The sequence below is a fragment of the Lichenostomus cassidix genome, chromosome 27 (assembly GCF_008360975.1).
Source record: "Lichenostomus cassidix isolate B80296 chromosome 27, HeHo_3.0, whole genome shotgun sequence".
NCBI classification, from domain to species: domain Eukaryota; kingdom Metazoa; phylum Chordata; class Aves; order Passeriformes; family Meliphagidae; genus Lichenostomus; species Lichenostomus cassidix.
Genome location: NC_139507.1, coordinates 2,977,541 through 3,003,811, shown reverse-complemented (window position 1 = coordinate 3,003,811; position 26,271 = coordinate 2,977,541). Strand labels below are relative to the sequence as shown.

Sequence of the window (26,271 nt, the reverse complement as noted above, 5' to 3'; positions counted from 1 at the left end):
TTTGTTAAATGACATCTCTTGTCACACATCCCCTTTAGACACTGTTTAGGACTAACTCGCAGGAGTCACACATGGAAAAAAGAATAAATTAGTAATGTGTATTTATTTGAGTTTGGTTACAATACACAGACAAGGAGGACACTGAAATTATTACCGAGATATTTTTGCAGCTGCAGATAACATGAGTGACAGTGCGCAGGGCAGCAGTCAGAGGAAAGGAGAGGTTGTTTGCATAAATACAGACACTGAAATACAGGGATTTCACAGTTTTCACAGCAGTATGTTACAACTTTACACTTTAAATTACTACACCAGCTCTTGAGTAACATTGGTTATACATCAGCAGTGGTCCCAGGATTCAGGTACAGTCAGACCAAGGATAAGAAAAGAACACAGTAAACAAATTGAAAAACAACCAACAACAAAAAAATCCAAAGTCATGGCTTATGAGAATGACGGGCATGTTCCCCTCATGGGAAAGGTACAGCTTGTTACCAGAGTTATGTTCAGTAAGGCGTACCTATGAGCCAAACTCTACCCCCCAAACCCTAAATCTCTTCTGGAAACAAAGTGAAATGAGGAAAAAAAAAAATGGTGAGAGACAGTATTAAATACAGCAGATAACAGAGGGAATAGCACAAGTTTTGGTTTTATTAGAGTAAGTTTCTATCCTTATAAAACAGTCACTTTGCACAGTCTGACCAGGCAGCTTGATGTCTCTGTCCCAATAATGGCCTTTCTACATCACAGTCCCACTGTGGCTGTCCCTGGATAGGCTTCTGTCCTCGTGCATTCCAAGGCAATACCAGCTTCTCACATGGTCATGTGCTCCGGTAGGACATAGGATATGTCATCCCAAGGGTGACGGTACAGACCCTGCTTCAATCTCTTCTGGTCCAGGTAGTGGCCTGGAATGGGAGTGGTTTATGTTACAAAATTCCCATCCCTCCTCTTAGTCTTTGCCTTGAGGTGGAGTTCTGGAGTGTACAAAAAGCCCCCAGGTTTCAGGTTTGTCTGGTGTTCTGGGGCAGGGCAGCCCAAGGAGGAAGGAAGGGGCAGGGAGGACGTGGTAAACTCACCAATGAATCCCATACTCCTGCCCAGTACAAAGATGCCATTGAGAGCTCCTATATCAACATACTCATCTGCTTCTTCCCTGCAAAAGGAAGGAAAAAAGTGTTCCTGGTAATCATCTCTTTAAGGAGTCAATCTCAGACAGGCTGGGAGCCTGCTGTAGAGCCAGAAGCCACATGAACTCCCATGATAGCTTTCTGCCCCCAAAAGCCAGGCCAGGCTACATTTCCTTCCCAGTGTCCTGGAACTTTGCCCCTCAGGAGCTGGCAGTGCAGCTTCATAGAACCATGATCCAAGAACATCTTCCCCCCTCCCACAAACTCACCGTGTGAAAGAGCCACAATTCCTGAGCACATCAACAAAGGCCACTCCAATAAAGCCATCCACATTCAGGATAAGGTTTGGTTTCTGCAGGAAATAAAACACACCCCAATAAAGATGTTAACAGTGCAAGTGGTGTTCACCTGACACCTTCCACTCTAAGGGTGATATTTGAGTGCTGCCTGTAGTTGGGGACACACCAGCCCAGCAATGGAGAGGCTGCTCAGCAGTGTGGACAAGAGCCACATTTAATGGGAACGCTGGAAAACCAGCCCCAAACAAGGGATCCATTGGGTCAAACCCCAGAAGTTCCCCATCATGGGCCAGCACATGTGCCAACAGCCTTGGATTTACACCCAGCAGCGCCAGTGTGGACAGTGGCCACAGAGATGATGGTTTGGCATGTTCAGCATTCTCCTGGTAGCCAAATGCCTCCAGCTTTTCCAAACTGCAGCTGTACTTGGTGTCAACTCTACCCCAGACACAATCCCCAGCAACAATTTATGAAGCACTGCACTGAAAATACAGCTGAGCCCCAGTCACTTTCCCTCCCCATGAGAACCAGTTCCCAGAGCAGTTCAATATTGGCGCCTTTCACCTTGGAAGTTGTGATTTTTTCTACTTCAAGTGCGTAGTCCAGCAGCGGAGTGGCTGGGAAGTGCTGCTTCACAAAGTCCTTGAGAATCTGAACTCTCATGTCAGGGTTGTTTATCTGCAAATTCAGAGCACATTACAGTCAATGACGTTGCCTTTTACAGATACTCTGTAGATTTGGGAGAATTTGGTCAATAGCTGCCTCTGAAATGTGCCAGTTTTCTTTCCTTTGTTTTTGCTCTCCCACACCATTCCCTAAAAATCCCTCCAGTCTGTCCTAATGCAGTTTTCTTACTGATTTAACTCTGTGTCCAATGCCCATGATCAGCTTCCCTTCTTTCTTCATCTTATTCACAAACTCCATGGGGATAATCCCACTGTCAAAAGCTTTGCTGAACATTTTGGCTGCGGCATCCAGTGCTCCTCCAAACCGGTCACCCTGGGTGCAGGACACAAAGGCAATTACAGCAAAGCACTCCACAATTAAGATATAAACCCAAGATTATCTCTGCCATCCACCCTCCTGGTCTCTGTGGCATTCATGACATTAAAGTTGGGCAGGCACCTGAGAGAAAGCATCTGCTTATCTCTCACATGAGTGCCAATTTGGAACCAGTACATCTCTGCTAGAGACAACGTGGGGGGAAAATGCAATCCAAAGTCTGTTTTAGTAACACTTGTCAGAGTTCAGGCAACCAAACACAGTCAATGCTGACAGCAATTTGGCTACTACAAAGTATTTCTAGATGCAAAGGAGACAAACTAGTCTGGCTTACTGGAAAAATGGACCAGATTTGAAACAGGGAGAATTGAACCATTAAAGCTGAAATTCAAAGTGCGAGTAGGCAGACACCACAAGTCTTTGACTCTGCATGCAGCCAATCCAAAAATTAATAGTAATAAACCCCAGAAAAGTAATAGTAATAAAACTAAACCTCCTGGGTATCAGGTACTCACAATAGTAAGAAGGCCTGAAGTAAGGCTTGAGACCAGATCTTTGCCAGCCCTGGCACAGACGATGGTGTTGTGGGCTCCGGACACGGCTGGCCCATGGTCTGCTGTCACCATCAGGCACATCTCAATGAACTGGCAGGCGTACCTGGGTAACCTGGGCAGAGACACATCAGTCAGGGACAGAACACAAATGCAAATGTTTGTAAAGTTCCCAATCTCTGCAGAGCTGAGGTGACACAAGTTGTCAGAGAATGTGAATCAGGCCCAGAATACAGAAATTTCCTCAATGCACCACAAGACTCATGGAAAACTTCATTGCGATACTAAAACACACCGTATGCAACCCAAAATGCTGATGTGGTGTCATGGAGGGAATACAGAGATGGCATTTCAGTGAATCTACCTTCACAAAGGAATCCTGGAGTTATTTTTTTGCTTAAAAGCCTAATAATAATATAGAAAAACTCCGAACCGAAGAATCTGAGCTTTCACAAGAGCTGCCTCACCTCCTCTGAAACCAGAGCAGGCCCAGAACCCCTCCAATTCCCATCTCCTCTTTGAAGACCTCAGTGATGGGCATCCCAGCATAGATCAGCTCCTGTCCTCGCTCATCACAGATACTGGTCATGAAGGAAGCTGGTTTGCGAATCAGTCCCAGCTCCTAGAATTGCAGCATAAAAACAGGATGTTAAACAACCCACACCAGCAGAAAGGGGTAGCACAGGGCAGAGCTGGCAAAAAGCAATGCCTCAGGCTTGCCCTCGCATCAGCATCCACAGCCCAGAACCAGCACAGCCAGCAGCTCACAAGTAACACTATAAAGCACAAGGTATAACCCCAATGTGGCATCCAGAATCTCAGCAAATGCCCTGTCTGGTTCCAAGGAACCCAAAAGCAGGTAAACCAGCACAGCTCACCCTTGCCCAGGAGTAATCCATTGGCACAGTTGGAGGAGGCACTTCCTCAGCTGGTTCAATCACTCTCTTGGCCACAAGATCCTGGTATACAGACCTAGGGAGAGAATCTATTCAGTAACTGGGGTCCTTCTAAGAGATCCAGCCGAGGTGATCTAACCCAGACCTTAAATCCCCACGAGGATTAGAAGCTACTTTCCTTAAGCAGAAATACATTTCCTATCAGGCCAGAATCAGTGCCCTGACAGCTTTTGCCCCCTGCTGAAGGTGCCCTGGGAGTGCAACTTACTGAATGACCTCTCCCAGCTCATCGAAACTCCGGGGAACAAACACTCCAGCTTCCTTCAAGGCTTTGTTCTTTGCTACAGCAGTTTCAGAGGCCTGGTTGGCACAAGCTCCTGCATGGCCAAACTGCACCTACAAACAGGAGAAGAAAGAGCAGTCAAGAATACAGGCTGTTACCTGCAGAGAGTGGAACTGATGATGTCTTGAGGGGCTTACCTAAAACAGACACCAGACAAAGTTAAGAGAATAAAGAGCAGTTATATTTATTGAAGGGCCTTCAGGTGCATTTACAGCAGACAAAGTCCCCCCCGAGGGGCTACACCCAAAATGGATGACAGGTCACGGGTTTTTCATACTTTCTAAGTTTTGTCCATTTGCATATCTGGGGTTAATCCTCCATTTACAGCTTCAGGTAATGAAGCCAGTTACTCCAAGTTTGTTTCCCCTAGTGCACTGTTGTTTACATATCTTAGGGCCTGAGACAGTAAGGTGACCTTGAATTTCAAGCTTAGAGAGGAATTGTTTTGACTAAAAATGCTGAGAACAGTATCTTAGCACCCTATATGGAGCCTAGAGTTAAACACTACAGGATTACAGATACATGGAAAAACATAGCAGCTAAAATCCTAAGGCGTCAGAACAGAATAAAGCCCTGACTGGGAACACTAGTGACTCTGTATCTGCCTACTCTGAGCTACCAGAATTCCTGGTTCCAGCCAGAGCCAGCAGGACAATCAGAGGGATATTCTGATCTGGAATCACTCCAGGCTCACCCATTCATGTTCTGCCTCCCTAAGTTGCCCCACTTCAGAGCTGCTTAACATAGATATTTTCCATTCCCACTCCAGAAGCAGGTGGCTATTGGAATTTCTTGTGCTCCCTGGGATCTTTGGACTCCTTTCACAAATAAACAGAATCCCCTGGAAATTTTCCGTGACAGAACTATAGAAGCACAAGATATCGTTATCATTTATACTGACAAACTTTTGCACATTAAAGTTACTGCTGCCATTTCTGGAAGGTTTAGGTATAATGACTGAAGTTGTGGTTTTCTTCCTGTTGTGAATATATCCTTATTTTATGCATTTGCCCCCATTTTTGCACATACCTCTGAGGAGAACATGGTGGCACAGGTACCAATGCACCAGCACACCACTGGCTTAGTGATCCGGCCTTCTTTAATACCCTGGCAGATCTTGTACTCTTCTGTGCCTCCAATCTGCAGGGAGAGAGAGAGAGATGATTCCAAACTGCACTTTTGATAAAACCAGCTCCAAGACACACAGAGGCATTGCTGGGATTTTTCATCTTTTTTCACTGAATAATGGCTGAAGTCTCAGAACAAAGCTTCCTGAATTTTTTTTTGTAAGTAGGGAAGACTACGCCTCTGGTATAAGATTCAACTTCTTTTGACAAAAGCAGCAAGAAATAAAGTTTGGAATATTCAAGAACATTAGAAGTAGCTGCTACTTAGCGTCTTTGAAGACAGGTTGGATCCTCCCAAAACAAAACCACACACAGGTAGTGAAGTGGTGTCACTCACCTCCCCCAGTACTACAATCATCTTCACTCCTGGAGTATCCTGATAACGCAAGACATGATCCATAAAAGTTGAACCAGGATATCTGTGTGCAGAGGAAATAGTAGAAATTTATTTCATACACTTTTCTGAAAGAAAAAGTAACACCCAACCTGCCCTTCTTTCTCCAAATTACCAACAATTCTTCTGTTGACCAACTTGAAAACCAGTGTCTGCTGAAGGTGTGAATTCATACCTGTCTCCTCCAATGGCCACTCCCTCATAGACCCCATCAGTGGTTCGGGAGATGATGTTGTTGAGCTCATTGGACATCCCTCCAGAGCGGGACACGTAGGCCACACTGCCAGGACGGTACAGCTTCGATGCCAAGATGTTATCCAGCATGCCTCCTGTGTTGCCTATTTTAAAGCAACCTGGCTTGATCCCACCAACCTATGAAAGAATTAAGAGAAAAGCATAAAGCCCTTTAAAATCATGAAACTCAGGAGAATTTCTGTAGAGGGCAGCCTTGTCAGCATTTGTATAGACAAGGGAGGACAGCAAACACCTTAAGATGAGAGAATAACGTGTCCTGTGACTAAAGACAAAGTGGATTGTAGGATACACTTCATCCATCTGAGAAAGCTGATCTGAAGGTTAAGAAAGACAGGAGAAAGCAGCCTTCAGTACTTACAGTTGCAGGCCCAATGATGGTGACTCCCTTTTTATCAGCTGCCTTGATCAGTTTGCGTGTCAGGGCCTCTGGAATGCCCTCGGCAATAATGGCAATGGTGCGGATCTGTAGGAAGAGAAAGAAAATCATTGGTACCTCCAGAAGCTGCCCCTTGTCAGGCCCTTGGGAGGTCACTCTGTGCACTGCCGTGATCTTCACAACAGCCTCAATGCTCTGCTCAGGGAATTTTCTGCTCCTTGCACATGAGAGCAGCACTGTATTTTAATCAGCCTGAAGTAGTTACTGCTAACCAAGAAGCACCAAGTTCCTCTTAAACAAACTGCAAGTCCAGCGTTAGGATTTGCCAGGACCCCCAGTATTCTCCTTATAGTCTGTAAGGGGTTAGAATTGGGGGTTATCTGCTAAGTTGGAAGACCAAGACAATTTGCTAATGCCATCACAGTTTAAGAAATACCAGTACCCTGCTGACAGGGTCTTCATTCTTTTGGGCTTCTTCTGGATCCTGCACTCACCTGGGGATAATTCATGGTTTCCACAGTGCTGTCATAGGCAGAGCGCAGAGACGCAAAGTTGATGAGAACATCCACCTCTGGGTGCTTCCTCATGGCATCTGACATGTTCTTGTAGACTGGGATCAGGATTTCTTTGTGGCCCCAGTAGAACTTCTGTCTGTGGTCACCACTGTGGAAGAGAAGATGGAAGAGGCCTGACCTTCAGGCTGCTGGAAGGGCAAAGGGACACAGCGCATGCAGACAGAGGAGTTTACAAACCCCATTCTCAGCCCCCGAGACTGACTGAGACACTCACGAGCACGTGAGCGTGTGTGGGGAGGGACCATATGACAGCAGAAGGTTCTTCAGAGAATAGGACAGAGCAGCGTATGGAAGGAGACGGGCTAATGGGGACAGAGGCATCCAGCAAGATGAATAAGCTCTCCCACAGTGAAGTTACCAGAGCCTTAACTCTACTCCAAGCTGGAAGACAGAATGAGGCACAGAAAGAGTAATGAATGAGAGGCGTGCAAAGCTGTGTCACTGGGCTGGTGCTAACACTGGACTGGGGGAATAGGAAACCAGTATCTGTGGTGAACAGCCAGGACAGCAATGGAGGGCCAGTCAGCTTCCCAATCCTGCTACAGTGGGACTCTGCCCATCCCACAGACACTGGAGAGGAAGCACCTGAAAAGGTTTCACTGTTGGTATTTCATACACAGTAGATGCTCTGACTGGAACTGCAGTGAAGTCTGACTGGGCAGTCACTTCAGTGTGTGGATACTGGCTGTGCTCCCATACTGGTACATTTGTGACAGAACATTCCAGGTTTTGCCAGCCGGACTCCCTCCAAAAGGTCAAGCATAATTAGATAATTACAGGTAGCCTTAAACTTTAATCCCTATTGCTTTTTCTTTCTTAATCAACTGCAGCACTGCCAGGGGCTGCCACTCACCTACAGACGTGACTGTGCCTGCACTCAGTACCCTGAGGTTTGCACTTGCTGAGAAGTTATTACAGAATTGCAATTACCATCAGAGCTGCAGAATAACAGTACAAGGTCTTAATTGTCAAGAGGAGAAATTCTCTGCAGGACAGAGGTTGATTAGACATCAGCGCTCCAGGATGTCTGTAAATACCACAGGAATGAACCAAGGCTCCTGCCTGGCTCTGGGCTCCCATCTCACCATACTGGAAGTGACAGCTGCTGTTTCCCTTCTCCCTACTTGCCCTGTCCCACAGGGAGACACCCACACTGAGGAGGTACAATAGAACAGCTGATGCACATCCCATAGCCCCTCTCATCCCTGTAGGGGTGAGTAAAAGAGGGTGAACACCACCAGGGAACTCTCTAATCCACTGAAGGATCCATAGGCTTCCTGCGAACAAGATTTAATTTTTTTTAAATGTGTTTGGCTGCATACCTGCTTTAGTTTGTGAGCAGAGCTGCTATGATTCTGGATAATATCTGGAGGGGTAATTCCTACTGCTGCAGGCACAAATCAAGGTGTCTCAGACAAGCACACAGATAACAGCAGATGAGTGGAAAAAGCCTTACACAGCCTGCCTGCCTTTGCTGAGCCAGGGGGCCAGAAAGAAAGCTCAGGTAGTCACACCTGCCTTACTCACTGAGTGAAGAACAGAATTTGGACATCTTTTAAAAGCATGTGAAGTGGAACTTCAGTTCTGTGGTGAACATTAAGCTGTTTCAACAGTGCAGCCCGAAATCAATGGTTGAAGGAAACAGAGCAGCCTACAAAGCCAACCCAGGGGTGGAAGGGAGCAGAGGAGAAGGTGTTCCAGCAGGGATGGAGACCAGGGCAGAGCTCCACTAAAGAACCGCAGAGACAGAGAGGTGGAAGGTCACAGAAGAGTTGGAGGGAAATGGAAAAGTGATGCAGTCACAGGTTACTTACGTGAACGGATAAACCATGGCAGCCACTGATGGTTCATCCCGGGAGCAAATATAATCAAAGTCCAGCATTCCTTGGACAGCCCGGGTCTGCATCCCCCACACGATCGCTTTGGTGTGGCGGCTGAACAGTGTTGTGGCTTTACCTGCTCAGAGAGGGGAAAAAAACCAAACGATGTTCAAATTGTACACCTAGCAAGACACAAACTGCAACTGCCAAATGTCTACTGAGGCACCTGGATGAGAGTATTCCCCTCCCTCCAAACTGAACCCAAGAGATGAACTGCAGGATGGAGTAGCCACACTATCCAAATTAAGGAAGAAACTGTAGATGAAGCAGCAACTCCTTCCCTGGATTCTGAACACAACAGCCAGGTTTTGGGGTTCACTAAATGGGAAAGTGAATCACAGAGGGGAGCTGGTATAGGAGAGAAGTGAAAACTGCCTCTGCCTCTCCTTCCGTGGGCCTTTCATCTTCCTCCCAGTTTTCTTATGCAAAGCTGAAGAGAACTTTGAATTTCATTTATTTATTTGCATGTAGCCCACAGTCTGGGTGAACCATGGGAGATTGTTCAGGGCACCACAGGAGAATGACAAGAAATTAAAAAAAAGGCAGGAAATGGAGGGGACAAATGTAAAGAAGCTTAACATACTCAGGTTTTCTTTTTTTTTTTTTTTATATCAGTAACTTGATGGCTCCAAGAATTTATATATGGCCCAAAACTTGGCTTCAGGAGACAGAGTCACAGGAAAAGCAACAGTTCAGCCAGTGAGGATGAACTGTTGGCTTAAAATCTATTTACACCACTTGTCACAGCACAACATTGAGTCCCTCCTTCTGACTCCAGGCAGAATTAACTTTAAAACATATGAAAATTTAGAGCTGATCCACCTGCTGATGCCAACTTGGGCTACTTCTGAGGTCTTTCTGGACTTGGATCAAAGGTAAACAGCATTAGGGATTAAATAGGACACCATTCCTCTGGCTTCAACAAAAGGGAAAAAAACAAACAAACAAAAAAAAAAAAAACAGTCCTTGTTCTCCAGCCCTACACACTCACAGTTCAGATTCACTGCACCATGACTTGTCATGAGGGAACTGCTTACCCAGAAAATTCTGTTTATCTTGCAGGTGCCTGCAGGGGAATACCACAAGTGTTCCCAGGAACACCAAAATGCAGACTCGGAAGCGATGCTGTTAGAGAGCATGCAAGCAGTAATCTGAGAATTCCTCTTCTATTGTCCCTCCTCATGGTAAGGGAGGTAACTTTAAGCTCTACTTTGCCCCTAGTTCAGCAGTTTATTCTCACCCAGCACAGAGCCCAATAGTCTTAAAGTCCCTACAAAATAACTTCACTGAGCACAAGCTTTAACTGTTTGCTGGACTGATATGGGAGCATTTAGTTAATTTGTGATTTTTCTGTACTTTCCAAACCTGATAGTCAGGGCCCCCCTGTATTACTTTATTTCCCTTTGAAACAAGATACTAGTCATTGGTCACAATTAGTGACTCCTCCTTTTGGAAAGCAAAGGGAACAGAGCTTTTCACTATGTGCCTCAGGCTGTTCTTCTCTGTGATGGTTGTGGAGGGGAAGAGAAGAAAAAATAAAGTTTGTTTGAGACCTGGCCCTCTCTCCCCCAGAAATAGGAAGCATTTGTGCAAAGACATAGTGATCTGCACTTCAAAATCCAGATGAGAATTTCACACAGTGACAGCTAAATATGCTGGGCAGGAGGGAAGGACCAGACAACACAGCAAACTTTTGGAGAGAAAAAACAGCAACAAAACCAAGAACTAAAAAAGTCAGCTGCCAGCAAGGCCAGGCACATTCAGCTGGTCACACAGGTCCTACCTGAACCAGGTCTAGAGGCTGGGATTGAATCTGTTAAAGAGAGAATCACTCATGCAATGGTATGACAGAGCTGGCTGCTGCCAGCCCACCAGCCAGGCACCCAGGCAGGTGCTGCAGCAGCCCTCCTCTCCACAGCACTCAGGGCTTTTGGGTATGCTCTTGTTAAAAACAAGCGGACTGGAGCCTTCACACTGTACTTCCTCTTGATGTGCTGTTCCTGAATATCCCAGATCAGGGCAACTCTGACTCACTGTGTGTATGAGCTCATGGCACAAGTGAGCTGCTAAACCACTTAACTACCCTCAGGACAATGACAGGCAGGTACCACACAACTTTTATATAAAGCTTCCCTTTATATAAAAAAACCCAAACATTTGTCTCATGCCCATCCTGCCTTTGGGAAGAGCAGAACATTGGCAGCAGCATTCCCAGGACTGGACTTACCAAGAGGTGCTGTTGGTTTTGCCTTCTTAGCTGGAGCAATACCATCTGGTTTGGACTCAGAGAAGGAGGCAGTTCTGCTCGGTGCTGGAGTCTGAAAGATTCAGAAGCCAAGTCAGTGAGGGACAGCACACCAGGTATAGCCTGGAGCACAGAGGAGGAGATGGCCTCACTTTGGCTACACTGGTCTACCTCAAAGAAAACTAAAGGAAATGAGTTTTCAGATATGACCATTTCAGTCAACAGACAGAAAACAAAATGAACCTGCTAAATGAAGTAGGTTCAGCAGTCACATTGCTAGCTTTGAGAGGCCACGTTTTCTGCATGAGTGAGATGGGTGCTGGGGTGGGCTGTCCTGATAAACTGCACAGGCTTCCTACAAATACACTAGTGGCCAAAATCTGTTTCCAGCCTGTCTGGACAGGGGAAGCTGCCTTCACGAGGCTCCTCACCCATGTCCCCTTTCACAGTGGGGAGGGAACTCACCGAGGGGCTGCCACTGGCATTGAGGAGGAAGTTGGCGGTGTGGGCTGCGGCGGGTGGCTGGTTGGGGATCGGCCGGTGGCCCAGCGCCATTCCCACAATCGCAGTCATGTGGGTCTCCGTGCCAAAGACATGGATGGGGATCCCTGTGGTCTTCCCTGTGGAGGTACACAAGAGCAGTCAGCCTCCTCAGGGGAAAGCTCTGCCAAAGCAAAGCATTTAACCTTGAGAAAGCTCAGCAGAAAGCAAGTGGAAGAAACAAGATGCAAGAAAACTTAATGAAAAGCTTGGTCCTTACCAACTTCTCCCATGACACGTAATCCTTCCTGGTAGTTTGGGCCTCCCCTTCGTACAAAGATCCTCACCTCATGCTCTTTCAGAGGGCCTTGGAAATCCTTAATTGCTCTCACAATGCCCTAAAAGAAACACACAGGATGTGACCCAGGCAGCCAGATATTTACCCTGATCCATGATCTCAGGAACTCCTGGAAGAGATGTACAATGAGCCTCAGCCAAACATCAAATTGGGAGGCAGAGCCTGGGGCTGACAATTGTGTGTTTGCTGATGTTTCTGACTGGTCACTTACTTTAAAGGTGGCTGCTACATTGGTGAAGTTTGCAATGCTGCCTCCGATAATCAGGATCTTCCCTGCAGGAAGAAACACATGTAAATAAAACCGTTTCAAGAGCAGAGTACTCTAAGATAACAAAACAGTTAATGACATGAAGTGAAACAAAGCTGCAGAGTAGCCACTTGTGTTTAGTAGAAAAAAAAAAACCTAAAGCAGTTGTGTTTAATAGAGCCTGAAAGGTAAGAGCTTTGTACCAAGCAAAAATGTTTGATAAGGATCTCTCAAGCCCCATAGAAAACCACAGATCCTCTCTCCAAAGCAAGGGCTGACAGAAATCCATCCCTAATTCCTTCAGAAGACAGCAGTACATCGAAAGCTGTGACAGGGAGGGCTAAGCATAGTAACAGCCCAGATCTGTCCAGGTTTTTCCGCCAGACACAGCTTCACAGCTTTGGAATTGCAGTGTCTCCCTCACCTTCTGGGTGCTTCTCTCGGGTCATGAGGGAGAGGATGGTCTTAGCATAGTCATAGGTCTGCTGCTCACTCGGGGCTCCTGAGTATTCCCCATAGTTTGCCAGCTCATTCACACCCCCCAGGTCACAAATAGTGTCACTGTAACAAAAGAAAAAAGCTATTTAAGAGGTTAGTTATGATTTGAATCACTATAGAGGTCTTAAAGTATTCTTAATCCCTGGGGAAGTGGGACTCTTAACAGAGGGACAGTGCTGTCTGCTGAAAACAAAGCTGCTCTCCTGTTGGTACCAGTCATGATTAATCTTGTCATGCTCACCAGATACAAACTCAGTGACCACTACAACAACCATATTACCCTCAATAGCCTCCAGACACCTTGTTTCTTTGTAAGTCAGAAAAGGACTGTATCTCTGTAAGAAACTGTATTTAACACTAACCCTCCTCTAAATTCCCTAGGCGACACTATGTTCCATAGGCTGGTGAGAAATCTGCATAGCATCTTCCTTCTGAAGAGATCCCAAACAGTAACAATATGGGAAAAATGGCTTTAGAAGAGTCTACTTTACAGAGGCTGCAGCAACTGTGTCCCTCCAGCACTATAAATCATCCCCACTCTGGAAACTTTGCTCCTGATACCTGTACACCACTGAAGCACCACCGCCAGCCACCATGGTCCATATCCTGCCTTTGGGGTTCAGGATTGTAAGCTTCAGGCTGGCCCCACTCTTGGCATCCAGGTCAGCAATGTAGGCTTCCTGCAGAGAGAGCAGCACAACCTCAGCTTCCTCCTGCATCTGCCTTTTCCATCCCAAGGGTTCATAGTGCTGGGTGCATTTGGACATGCAGAGCAAAATCACATCAGCTACAGCAGAGGAACAGCAAAGCTACAAACAGTTCGTCAGGGACAGAGGCCCAGCTCCATCCCTCCATCACACAACAGTCACAAAATCCAAACAGAACTGTAAGGTATGTTCTGGCCTTGTCTGAGACCTGCAGAAATCTAAAAATCATCTCACCCATGGTGACCACTCTGTTGCAGCCAGGAACATAATCACTGAGAGCTTTAATTTGGCTCAACATGGTGCTCCTGCAGCCCAGTGTGCCAGGCTGCTGAGCAGCACTTCATCAGAGTTCATTAACATTCCCAGCAAAAACTCTGCCATAACAACCTTCCCAGGGACTTGGAGAGGGATGATTCAGAGACAAAACCTGAACTAATCCTTTTAAGAGCAAATTGAGTTGAGTGTTGGCATCCAGCAAGCTACACGGAAAGGAACAGCTAAATGGATTTCCTGGCCACAGTACAAAAACTTTCCAACTGAAGTATAATTATAATTATTAAAATGAAAAAGTCAGGACAGAAATATTTTTGGAGAGAGAAGAACAGACCCCTGAAATAAGTAACAGAATAACTAAGGAGAGAGCTTTACTTCAACAACCTCTGAAGCTGCTGAGACCCACATCTGGAGCAGTGCTTGTGCTGTAGAGACCCTGGGAATTTAGAGAGGGAACAAGCACTGCTAGCTTCACAATGAAGGGCTGCCTAGAGGCCTCATCTTGCCCTCACATTTTGGAAAAACAAGAGTATTAATAACTTTTTACTTGATAGTTTGAGAGATGGTGATTAGTTTCTCAGGATTCACACTTGGATGCAGCATTTGCACACAGCTGCTGCTCTGCTCTCAGAACTGTCACTGAAACAGTGAGGGAGCATCAGCTCCCACGGGGCTACCAGTAATCACTGCTCCAAGAGAAAAACAGGAATGCTGAGGGGAGCAATGTGGGCAGGAACCACAGAAGGAAGCTCTGGCACACAGCTTATGAAAGTTAAATATCGGCATCCATTTAAAAAAAAGTCAGTTCTGAATTAAAGAACTGACCAAGCAGAGCTGGGAAACAAATACTGTTCAGAGTGTGCTTATGAGCAGTCCTAGGGCTAGAGCTACCTGTGCACAGGTTATCATGGGCAGCACTGCCAAGGTGCTTGAGACACAGCAACAAAACCACTGGAAACCGCAATGCCATGGGTGTACAAACATTAAGAAACTCAGGACACGATGAAGGAATTCCAGCTGTCACTTGCCTCAGGGTAAGCTTCCCTTCCAAAAGGAGGGGGGAACTCCACATCCCCCCACTTCACTTTGCAGATGTAATCAGCCGTCGCATCAATCTTTGCAGCCAAATCAAGGATGTAAACACCATCCTTAGTCACCACTGCAGTGAAAAACATCACAATTAGCTCTGGATTGTACAGAGACACATTACAGATTTACTCCAGCATCTGGTACCACACAGATCATTGCAAAAGCTGGGTTAATGCTGTTTTCCCTGGCACTGGGAAGTATCTACCAGCCCCAGAAACGTTCCCTGAGGAGTTAACCAGTAATTGTGGCTATGGTCCAGGCCCTGTCTCAGGGGCTGTTTTGTTCTAACAGTGCAATTTTTACATTCTTCAGTTCTGCCTTAACAGTCCTTTCAAGGGAATTTTTCATTTCCTCCTCTTTAATTCACTGAATGAGCAGCTCAAAGATGTATCACTGCCACTTCCGTACTTCTGCACATGGCACCTGATGCTGTTGTAAATTACAGAACCCAAAGAAGGATCACGAACACATTTCAGTATTTTGGAACAGAAAGTTCTGCTCTCAAAAATATCCATTACCTAATGGATTGATCTCAAGGTACGTAAAATACAGATCTTCATAAAGGTTGAACAGGCCACAGATGAAGCTGGCCAAGATGCTGCAAAAAAAAGAAAAAAGTAACATAAGTTAATGAAAGCAGCCAAATCTAAGTACAGCCTGCTCTGTTCGTTGGTATTAGCAGCAATCTACAAATCTACTCGGCATCAATTTCTTTCATTCTCATTCATCTTCTCTGGATGGAGCTTGGGTGATGGATGACTCAAGGGAAAGAAGACCTTGATGACTCATCTTAATTACCCTCCACCAAACTCTGCTGAGGACACAGTTGCTCACAACTGTCAGAGCTGTGCAGTCTGATTTATCTCCCCACAAGACAGAAGCGCATCGTTGCCTCCCTGCCGATACCCATCTTTGTCAGATCTGAGCTTCGTTAGCTGTGATGGGGAAGAGACTGCAGTGAACTGATAGAGTGACAGGCTCCTTCAGCCCTTCAGTGCTGCACAATGCCAGCAAGGATTTTGCTATGTTTGGAAAAATTATGACTCATATTAAGATAATGAGGTATGGTCAGCTAATTGAGGGAGATTGCAGAAGCCTTGAGATTTACAGATAAGCCTGCAGGAGGAAGAACAGGAGAATAACTTTGGAGACCAGACCAGAGCAAGGGAGAGGGAAGTTCTGAATTAGCAGTCAGATCCACATCTCATCACCATTTCACTAAACAAAAGAAACTTCTATGCTGGCAGAAAGGATCAGAATTCAGCACATGTCTCCAGTCTCGGAGGTTGAGACCTGAGCAGGCTGACAAGTGCTGCTGCCAAGTAAAGGCTCAGCACAAGGAAACCTTATTTTTGGGCTTTACAGGCAGCTCAGATAAGGTCAGAGAGGTTAGATTCAAGATGCATGGCATATTCTGGAGAGCAGCAAGAAGGGCAGGAGAGTGAGCTTCAGGGTGAACAAAATAGAGGGATGTGGCATTGAGATAAAAGAGAACAGCTGCTGTGTGGCTGGTTCTGCCCAGAACATCATCTCTACTTACTCCTTCTTGTTAGCTGGTGCATGCTGCAGGAGATGCTTCTTCACATCCGATTCATTGAGCTTCTCATCCACTGCCACGAGCAGCTTCTGAGCTTTGGCATCCACATCTCCCACATCCACGCCCCCTTCATGGTGGAAAAGCACATAATCTCCCTCACGGGCAGCATATATGCACACATAGAACTCTTCCTCCTGCACCACAGAGCAGGGACAAGAATTAACCAGTGACACCCAGAGAAGACCTTGAAGAGGCTCTTGTGGCAATGCCGGGATTGGGGCAGCTGAGCCCACCATCGAGTTTCCCAAGGTGCAGCAGTGATGGAGTGGCCCTGACACTGCCCAGGGCTGTGCACCAACACTGTCAGCTCAACAGCACACTCCCAAACTTCTTCTTTCTGCACTGTAGCAATCCAGCTAAGCATGCAAGTCTAAAGAGACTTAAAAGCCCTTTTCAATGCTTTAATGGTGTACTAACCTGTTTGTGAGGGACGAAGGGTTCAATCAGAAAATTCTTTAGGATTCCCTTTGCATTAGCAATCTGGGGACAGAAAACAAAATAAACACCCATAACCACTTGTCCTGTCTCCACATTTGTGACAGCATAAGGAAAGCTTTGAGAATTAATCAGCACTGCTCTAAAACCATTCCACCCACTCCAGCACAGCATTCAGCACTGTCACCCAGGATATCTGGTTACATGAGTCGGCCACTTTTCCCATTCCTAACAGGACAGAGGGGTATCAGAATTACACCAGGACAGCTGCTCTCCTCTCCTGTCCCAGAGACAGCACTGTCACTGGGCCCTGCTCAGCATAGTGAGACATGAGGGCTTGAGCTGCTCTTCGAGTAGTGAAAAAAAAGAATTAAAAAAAAAAAAAAAATCAAGATCAGAAGTGAGGAATTCCCGAGCTAGTGGCAGGAGCAGAGGCCTCAGAGTAGTGCTCACCCTGATATGGTATCAGGGAACATGGAAGAGCAAGAGAATCCTTTAGCCTTTGCTTATGGGTTCAGGAACTGCTCTGTGTAGGCACTTTCATGTTTTCCAAACCCATGTTTCCAGGCTCAAGAGACATTGGGGGATACCCCCTGCTTCTAAGGACACAAGTCTGTGGCCCAGTTGCTTTAGATGTGGCTGTTGTATTGTGCTAAAGGAGTGATTTCCACACCCATCGTTTTCCCAATGGGGAGCACTCAAGATGCAGTTCCTGCTGTTTCCCAATTCGTCTGGCAGCCACACTGGCTCAGAGCTGGAGCCAGCGGCAAATCAATCCCAGCAGGGCCAAAGGCATAAATTCCTTCAGGCAGCACAACTCCATCAGCTCCCAACACACGGCAGCAGGGATGGCAGGCACTTCATTATCATTACCACTGCACTGTCATTCCCAGGAAAATAAATACTACAGGACAGCAGTGAGTTAAAGTAAGGACCTGAAGTAACACTCAGTCATCAGCTAAAACACACGGGCTGGCTGTAGTAGAGGACCAGCTTATGACAGTTTTTATACTGTGCTGGGAACAAAAGGGAAGCACTCACCGTGGTTTCCTGGCCCAGGCGCTGCTTGAGCCAAGCCTTCACCTGATCCAGAGTGAGGTTAATCCCTACCAGTCCAAGCTTCCCACGTCTCTTGATGAGTTGATCTGGCTTCACCACTAAACGCTACAAGGTTGGATAAGAGATATAAAGGAAGAAGCATTAGAAAGGGACTTTGGTCGAGTCACTCTCTGCAGACAGTGAAATAAAAACTTAAATCAGTTCTGCACGGCACACGTCCTTGCAAAATTCCTTTAATCTTGGCAAATCCAGCTGCTGGTACAACATGCCTGCAGGTTTGGGGTTTTTTTACATTGTACTTTGAGAAAAGTCGCCTTGTCTCTACTCAGCTGTGAGCAGACATCAGACGCTGCGGGGACAGTTTGTTCTAGCTTTCTTTGATTAAAAAAGCCCAATGAGAGTCATGGCAGACAGTCAGTTTCTCACATACAAATAGAGAAAAGCTCCTGCTGTCACTACACTTTGCTTATGTGACTGGCTAGGGCCAGGGTCATGCACATTTCCGTCAACTCACCATGGCTCCTTATAAGATACCCATGGATAAGGTTGCTCCTGGGTTACACACATCTCTAGCTTGCAAATATCTTTATAAAAAACCAAACAGCAACTGGGTGCCATTCTCCTGTACCACTGATATGTCCTGGAACTTCAGCAACTTAAGAGTCAGAACACACCGTGTTGCGGTACAGGACACTAAGCATGGGCTTGCTGCTGGACCCTGAAGCCCTTTCCAGCCTTGCAGAACTTGCCTTAAAGGTCTGAGAGTAACCATGCTCTCTTCTGGCTTCCTGCAAGGCTTTTAGAAGCACTGCTGATCTCTTCCTGCAGCTCACTCACGCACTTGAGCATGGAACATTTAATTAGTGCAGGGCTTCTATCAGTCAGTCAGTCAAGGACTATGAGACATTCATGTTCTCCAGCCAATGACTTAATATAATTAACCACTGGAAAGCAGCCAGCTTGGACAGCTAATAAAAAGAGCTCTGGGTATGTTTTCTTTACAGAAAGTGTGAGGATATCAGATACAGAGATAAATTAAATACAGCTGAAAAATTTAAAAAGTAAGTTTTCCCTGACGTTTTGCTTGGATTCAAGAAAACTAAGCAGTGTCCTAACTGAATTTAAAAGCCAGACACAGAGAGAATACTCCCCAATTTCAGAGAGCAAGGCTTTGAGAACAGAGACTGACATCTCTGTCTAAATCAACATCCTTCACCTTCTGTGCAATTATGAGCAACTTGTTTACAGCTATCCCTGCTCTTGTATTTCACAGTCTTAAAGGAATAATCAACCCCCCATGAGGTGGTACCGAGCCTTTAAGCAAGGCTTATTTCATTATCAGCATTGGGAGTGACTGTGGCAGAGCAGCAACAGTGACTGGTCCTTCAGGAAGGATCTGGAGCAGTGCTCAGGTGCTCCAGGAAGGCAGGTCCTGCTGTCCCTGTCCTTACCTCGCTCAGAAGCCATGGGTGGTCTTGGGTGAGCCGTGCCCAGTCTGTGGCTGAGGTGACTCGGGCATACTTGAAGCGGTTCTGGATGGCAGAGGATGTGCAGATGTACTTGTACAAGAACTCCTTCCCCGTCTGCTCAGAGATGGCTTTGGCTGACATGGCTACCTAGTCTGGATGGGGAAAAAACCAAAAATCCATCAGAAACAGAGCCCTATTCTGGCCAAAAACTCCCCATCACCCAGCTCAACACAAACCTAAAGCAAACCAAAGTCTCCCTATTACACGTAAGATCATAAAATTCCCCTGATAAGCAAGGACTATTCATGTTGCTTAAAACTTCTACCCTATTCTGCTGCCCTGCACACTATTTTGCTCCAGCCTTGTCTGCAGGGAAAGGCAGAATCCCTGCAGCTTGTCCCAGCTACCACCAAGCCTTTCCCAAGTCCTCAGCTTGGAGCATCCCCTCACATCCAGGGGGTGCCCAGCTCAGGAAGTTTCTCTCCAACATCGCAGCACCCCAGGTTTGTTGCTGGGGGGTCTTTGTAACACACCTACCACTTCTTCTGGTGCAGTTCCAGGGAGGGAACCCCTCCCTCCCACCCACTTCTCTAAGGCATCCCACATTCCCAGTCGAGCCTGACTGTGGGTGCATTAGCAATGCCCATCCCTTCTATAAAGGGAAAAAAACCACTGCCAGGATTACCAAAACTAGAATCGGTTTACATCATTGTTTTTTCTTGTTTCAGAAACAGGTATCTTGGAAAGAGCTTCACACCTGACAGAATAAGATGCTCAAGACAACAAAGATTAAGGTTAGACAGTTGGTTTTGGGTTGGGGTTTAAGGTTTTTAATTAGGTTTTAAGAAAAAATCCTAATTCGGTCCCTTTCCTGTGGACAGTTTTCTTCTCTTTTCGAGTATATTCCAAACTGATGTAAGCAAGTGATTTCTGACCTCAAGAGTGTAACTATTCTTATTGATATGCAGCAACAAAGTCATAAATGTCAAAGATGCATTTATTTTTAACTGCCGTAAACATTTATTTAAAAGCATACTTCATCTCAGTGACCCTGTCTGCATGTGTCACACATCAGAACTGAGTGCTGCGATCAGCTGGCGGGTTTGGTATGTCTGGGAGGTCAGACTGCTGACAGGGAGGCTCAAGCAGCAGCTCCTGCTGCATTTTGAGTGACTGGGGTCATGTCACTGTTTCCCAAGCACAGCCAGTGTGGCAGGAAACAAAAGCACGCTTGGGATGGATTCTGGGAGAGCTGCATAGCAGAGGTGCAGAGAAGAGCAGCTCAGATTCCATCTGAGCACCTGGACAGCCAAGTACTCAAACAGCTCAGTGAGACTACCTGCCCTCACAAAACAGATACCCCACTTCAGACCTGCAGAGAAACAGGTTAAAAATTCCAGTTATTTATTGGGTTGCTCTTTGGGTAATAACCATTAGTAATCAGCTGGGCTATTCATCCTATAAGCAAACACAGAATAGCCAGCGATTAACTAGCCATAATTAGAAATAAAGAACTTTCTCCCTAGAGCAGGAAGAAGGGGGTTTGGTCCATCCCTACGACAGTAGGAAGCAGGTTGCATTCCCTGAGCCTCCAGAACCAAACAGATCAGACTAAGTGCTATTACTGAAAGCTGATAACTAAGCTTAAGGACCAGCAGACAACTTTGCCACTGACACCTTTTCAAATGCCATTCCAGGGTTAAAAATAACAAAGGCAAAGCTACAGAAGGGGCAAGAGACAAAGAACAGCAGGCCTGCTTTCAAAGAGTTCTGATGTAAAACCTGAGCATGATTGCAGTTCAGCTTCCAATTTAATCCCGTTTCAAAACGGGCTCAGGCAAAGTTTCTGCAGCACCCCATCTTTCATCAGAATCAACCTCCACTCCTGTCACCAGAAACACTTGCCCCTAACGCTGCCTACTGAAACAGCCCCTGTCAGTTTATTAGCCCAGTGCCAAAGCCAAGGTGGCCCAAGAAGAGGGGAGCTGTTGTGAGCAGCCAGAGGAACCAAACCAACCACCAAACCAACATCCCAGCCTGATTCTGCAGGCACACACAGACACTCTCACAGGCACCGTGCTGCTCCCTGGCCTCACAGCTGCACACACACAACTCATCTGTACTGTAGAGCCCAAAACTTTCCATTGGAATTTGTACTTTAAGCAGAGCTATTTCTGAGAGCAAACCCTGCTCCCATGGTACCTACAGCCACCATTTGTTCTGCCTGGGAGGAAGATACAATAGTCCTGCTTCAAACCCCTTCGAAATCCATCAACTCCACAATCTGCTCAGGGCCTGTCCCAGAGAAATAGCATCTCATTTCACTGCAGCAGAAGCAGATGGGTAGAAGAAAATGGCAAACATATTTCTTTAAAATATCCAAGTATTTGTCATTTCTCCAGGGTGTCACAGAGCCCCTGAACAGCACTGCAGAACTTCAGTCCATGTTTACAAATTAAACCATTCAAGGCTGATGGTGGTTATGCCAACAAATACCCTGCAATTGCAGGAAACTGGACCCAAGGTGTTCTTTGGGTCCTGTAAAAAAACCTCAGTGGGAAGAAGTGACACACATGGGATGCTGTAAACCTGAGGGACACAAAGTGGAGCTGATCCTCTCTCAGAACCATTTCTGGTCTTCTTCATGCCACTCTGGCTGCTCCCCTGGTTTCCCTCAGAACTTCATCACCTCATTTTTGCAGTAACACTACTGGGGTAAAGAAAGGAAACTACAGAATTCTTACAATAGCAGCAGATGAAAAATAACATCATTGTGTTATGGCAACACAACAGCAGAAATGAGGCTGTTCTGACCTTATCTGCCCAAGTTTCACATTTCCTAAACATTATCAAGTCTTTAATCACACCCCTCACTCAGTTTTTCCATTGTTCTAACACTGCCTTTCTCATGGAGCTGAGAGCACAAAGCAATTGCTTCAGTCTGCTGAACTGTTAAGCTAAGAGATCAGCAGGAAAATAATCCATAGGGCATCAGCAATTCCTGGCTGTGTTTGCTCGTGCAGGTCCCTTGACAACCAGGGAGACAGGATCAGAGCAGGTCCATGAACTCACTGCATCTGTTCTGCAAACACCAAGCAGGGGCACGGCTGCACCTCTGAAGAAAAGCTCAGGAAAAAGGTCCCTTTCTCTGCCCTAAACATGAGCTGTGGGATAACAATGCTCTCTTCCACTGCTTCACACCCAGATGCTGCTCTGTTCAACATTCATTAGCCAAGACTGACCTGCAATTTTCTTACCAGTTCAGGTCCCAGACCTTGCATCCACCACACATAAGGGCAGATTCATGTCATTAGCACAAGTGCCACAGATTTCCATGAACAATTTGTGTTCATTTACTGAGACTCCAACACTAACAGCTTCCCTGCAACACCTCAGACACCCTTCTTTCATCATCCATACCCACTGATTCAAAAGGAGCCAGATTCCAGCCTTTGCTAGCAAGTCCAGAACAAGTAAGAGACATGGATTAGAGCATATTTTTGAGAGCTCAGCAGCACTTATCCCCTCAAAACATCACCTGTCAAATATATGAAGCAAAGAAGTTGATGCTTCGGGAAAGTCTCCTGAGTGTATTAATAGAGAAAATCAGTGGCATATTGGCAAGGCAGACAAGAATCCTCGAGCTGGATGTTGTGTTTGCTGTGACACAACTGACATATCTGCCCCAATACATCAGCAAACAGCTGGAGGGAGCATGCAACAAATCCAAAGGAAACACAGATGGAGAAACAGGGAGGCTTTCCTGACACAGAACCCGGGTAAGGTCTCCCTGACTCCCGAGAGATCAATGCTGTGGCACTGCTCAGCGTGACACGGTCTGCTCTGCAAGAGGAGAAAAATATGACAGACATTGATTTAGTTTGTTTTTCTTCAAACCAGAAAAAGAGGTGTAACTCAGCTTCACCAGTCTGTGTTCACACAGAATGTGATGCTCACACATGGAATTCCCTTAGATTCAGATTGATACTGTCCTCCAGCCACACCAGAACGACTTTCTGCCAGGAGGAAAGGACTCCTTCTCCAGTGAAGACTTCATGCCTGCTCTCCCAAGAATTGTGTCAACAAACCCCACACTGTAAAGCAGCCTCCCCCCTCCATCCCAGGTAATTTATTAACACAGTTCAAGCTCAGCCAGTATTTTCAGCCCACGGCAGCATGAAAAGTTACATCAGCTCCCACCTGGCAAACCCGTGTGTTTCATCAGAGGATGGTGAGGGCTCAGTGCTGCGGCCAACGCGAGGTCATGGTCCCGCAGCTGCGGTTGGGAAACGCTGTGTGGGGTGATGAAAGCAGGTGCTGCATGCCCAGCTCTGGGGGAGGCTCCCTGCACACATGGAACCTCTGAGAATAACATGGCAGCCAGCAAGGAGCATGGACCACAGACTAGTTACATGTGGCTAACGGAGAGCAGCAGACAAGCTCCCCACACTTGGTGGGCACCCAGTGCCACAACGAGAGAATTAGGGAACTCTGTAATTAAAAATCATCCTGCTCTGCACCCTGGGGGCTCCTTAACAAGCTTATTCCTTAAATCGTTCCCACATCACTTGCACAGTTTATGGCAGTAGCAGGTTCCCTGGTCATCACAGCTGGGCAGGATTTCCAGCTGTGGCTGTCCTTGTGTGGGAACCACTCCAGGCAGTGCTGGAACAGTGGGAAGAGCCCTGATACCTGGAGAGAGCTCCAGAGTCTCAGATGCAGGAAACTCAACAGCGTTTGAGCAACAGCACTGGACAGCAGAGCTGATATTCTGAGCTCCAAACCCAGTCAGGGATCAGAAAGAGTACAAACACCTACAAACAGGATAGTCAGGGTCCAACTCAGTTTTCAGCCTTTAGGCACTACAGCAGACAACAAACTTCAGCAGAGAGAAGGGAGAGTCTGCACTGCAGGATGAAAATTTCGAAAGCAGCAAGACAAACAGGAGGTGTTTGCAGGCAGCAAACAGGGCAGCTGGAGCACAGCCAGCTGTCCCGGGAAGGGAACGGCACACGGGCTGTACACACTGCTGCTCGCACGGGAACAGCGAGATCTTGACGCGGGGCTGCTCCTCCAGGATGACCACGAAAGGATTTTCCTTATGGCAGGGGACGGAAGTGCTTTGGCTAAGGCCCTCTTGGACAAGGAGCAAAACGAAAAAACGCGCAAAGCTGGAGCCCTTTCCCAACCCCGTGGTAATCTCTGCGCTGTGCCCACCGCACCCGCACACTGTCCTTGCCCCAGAGCCGCCCCGGCCACAGGGACACTAGCGGGCATCAGCACCGCTGCGAGGACAGCCCGGCGGAGTGGCGGCGGCGCCGCCCGCAAGGTCAGAGGCAGCCGTGCCGGGGGGAGCGAGGAGCTCCACTCCGGACCGTACCGGCACGGCCACTCCCCGCTCCCGCCGACACACCCGCTACTTGAGCGAGCCCGCGGCACTCCCGTGGGCTGAGGGCCGCTCCCAGGCGCGGCCGCCCAACCGCGAGCTACCGGGGCCGGCACCGGCCAGGAGCAGCGCGGCTCCCGGCCCGCACAGCCCTCCCGCTCCCGCCCCAGACGCGTGGGCGCCGCGGCAGCGCCGCCAGAGCGGCCGCGCGAGGCCCCACCATGTGCCGATCAAAGCCACAGCTGTTCTCCGGGAAGGGCGGGCCCCGCCGCAGCGGCGGCGCTAGGCGGTGCGGCCGCCCCGGCACTCACCTGGGCCCCGCTCGGCCGCTGCTGTCCCTCTCTGCTGCCGCTCCGGCCCCGCTCCCGCCGCCGCCACCGCCTTTTGTTCGCGGAGCGCGGCCTCCCCGGCCCATCGGGCTACGGCCGCCGCAACCGCCCATTGGCTGCCGCCGCCGCCACGTGCGCGTTGCCTGAGCGCCCGCCACACGCTCATTGGCCGCCGCCGGTGGGGCGCAGCCGCGCAGCCTTGTGGGAGTCGTAGTTCCTGTCCCTTCGCCCCGCCCTCCCTGCGCCCGCGGCCGTGACCCCCCGCGCCGGACCCGCCGCCGCTGACGTCACCAGCCACGATGATGCCAACCGGCCCGCCGCCCAGCGGTACCGGCGGCGGGAAGGGGGCTCCTTGCCCAGCGCGCCGGCACAGGCCGAGAAACCTCCCATGGCGTGTTGTGACTGCGGGGCGGGCGGTGCCCGGTGGTACCCACGGGGGAGTGGCGGTACCGCCAAAGCCGGTTCACCAGTGCCACTGCGAGCGGCACCGCTGGAGCGCGATCCCCGGGGACGCGGCCAGCGGCAGCGGAGCGGCGGGACGAGACCGCTGTGGGGCTCACGGGCTCTTCCGAAGCACCGGGAGCACTCGGGGACGCGGGCGTCCTGCCTCCCCGCGGCTCCGTTTCCTCGCCAGCCTCTCACGGGAGCCGCCACGGCTCTCCGCTTCCCAGGAATACTTATCTCACGTTCACTTTTTCCCTGGTATTCACGCCTGTGACTAACGCGCTCATCAGCAGCGCCGAGGGAGCACCCGGCGCGGCGTCTGACGAGAGCCGGCAGCCTTACCCCGATGACCGGGGATGTCGTGTACGAGCACGATGCTCCTGCCCACCCCGCTGGGGACGGCGTCTCACACCCGGCGGTGACGGTGGCAGAAAATATCCCTGGAAAACAGTTACCGAACGCTTAAACTGCCTGAAATTCCCTGCCCGCCTCCCCGGGGACGGGGTGTGTCAGCCCGCCCTTCCACTCCAGAGCTCGGCCGTGCGTGTCTCCCCACCCTGGCGTGACCCCCACCCCGCCTCCCGCCTCCGCGGCGGCCGTCCAGCGGGGCTGGGCCAGGGCGGCTCCGAGCGGCGTCCGGAGCCCGGCAGTGCTGATCGGCCTCGCCGTGACATTCAGTGTAACCGGCTGCGAGGGGGACAGATGCCTCCCCCTTACTCTGAGTCACTTGGCAGGAACAAAGTGTTTCAAGCACAAATCTTGGCGCAGCGTCTGACCCAGCGCCAAAATAAAGTCAGGACTGAAGTGCTGAGGGGAGTGAACCAGCA

At 48.3% G+C, this 26,271-nt stretch overlaps 1 protein-coding gene across 3 annotated transcripts; it reads right to left on the bottom strand.

Annotated features, from left to right (window-relative positions):
• Positions 1-84: 84 nt before the first annotated feature.
• Positions 85-25,944, bottom strand: ACLY (ATP citrate lyase). 3 transcript variants are annotated; one of them, XM_085083584.1, is made up of 29 exons: positions 25,787-25,944; positions 19,268-19,437; positions 17,799-17,921; positions 16,740-16,802; positions 16,266-16,456; positions 15,244-15,323; positions 14,661-14,795; positions 13,218-13,332; positions 12,583-12,719; positions 12,123-12,184; positions 11,834-11,951; positions 11,539-11,693; positions 11,056-11,146; positions 10,612-10,641; positions 8,763-8,904; positions 6,868-7,036; positions 6,356-6,460; positions 5,918-6,114; positions 5,686-5,767; positions 5,251-5,361; positions 4,147-4,274; positions 3,861-3,954; positions 3,450-3,604; positions 2,947-3,097; positions 2,285-2,428; positions 1,994-2,107; positions 1,400-1,482; positions 1,080-1,156; positions 85-908 (listed from the first exon to the last, which is right to left on the bottom strand). In XM_085083584.1, exons 2-29 carry the CDS (start codon positions 19,424-19,426, stop codon positions 814-816), a joined length of 3,306 nt encoding a protein of 1,101 aa, XP_084939710.1. In that variant the 5' UTR covers positions 19,427-19,437; positions 25,787-25,944; the 3' UTR covers positions 85-813. The 3 variants fall into 3 exon arrangements, with proteins under 3 accessions (XP_084939710.1, XP_084939711.1, XP_084939712.1); XM_085083585.1 differs by lacking the exon at positions 25,787-25,944 and adding an exon at positions 24,983-25,128; XM_085083586.1 differs by lacking the exon at positions 10,612-10,641.
• Positions 25,945-26,271: the final 327 nt, after the last annotated feature.

Coding starts and splice junctions, on each gene's coding strand:
- ACLY (XM_085083584.1), bottom strand. CDS start 19,426: ATGTCAGCCAAAGCCATCTCTGAGCAGACGGGGAAGGAGTTCTTGTAC. Junction 11,147..11,538: donor ATGCCAGTGGCAGCCCCTCG/GTGAGTTCCCTC, acceptor TGAATCTTTCAG/ACTCCAGCACCGAGCAGAAC. Junction 6,115..6,355: donor CCATCATTGGGCCTGCAACT/GTAAGTACTGAA, acceptor ATTCTTTCATAG/GTTGGTGGGATCAAGCCAGG.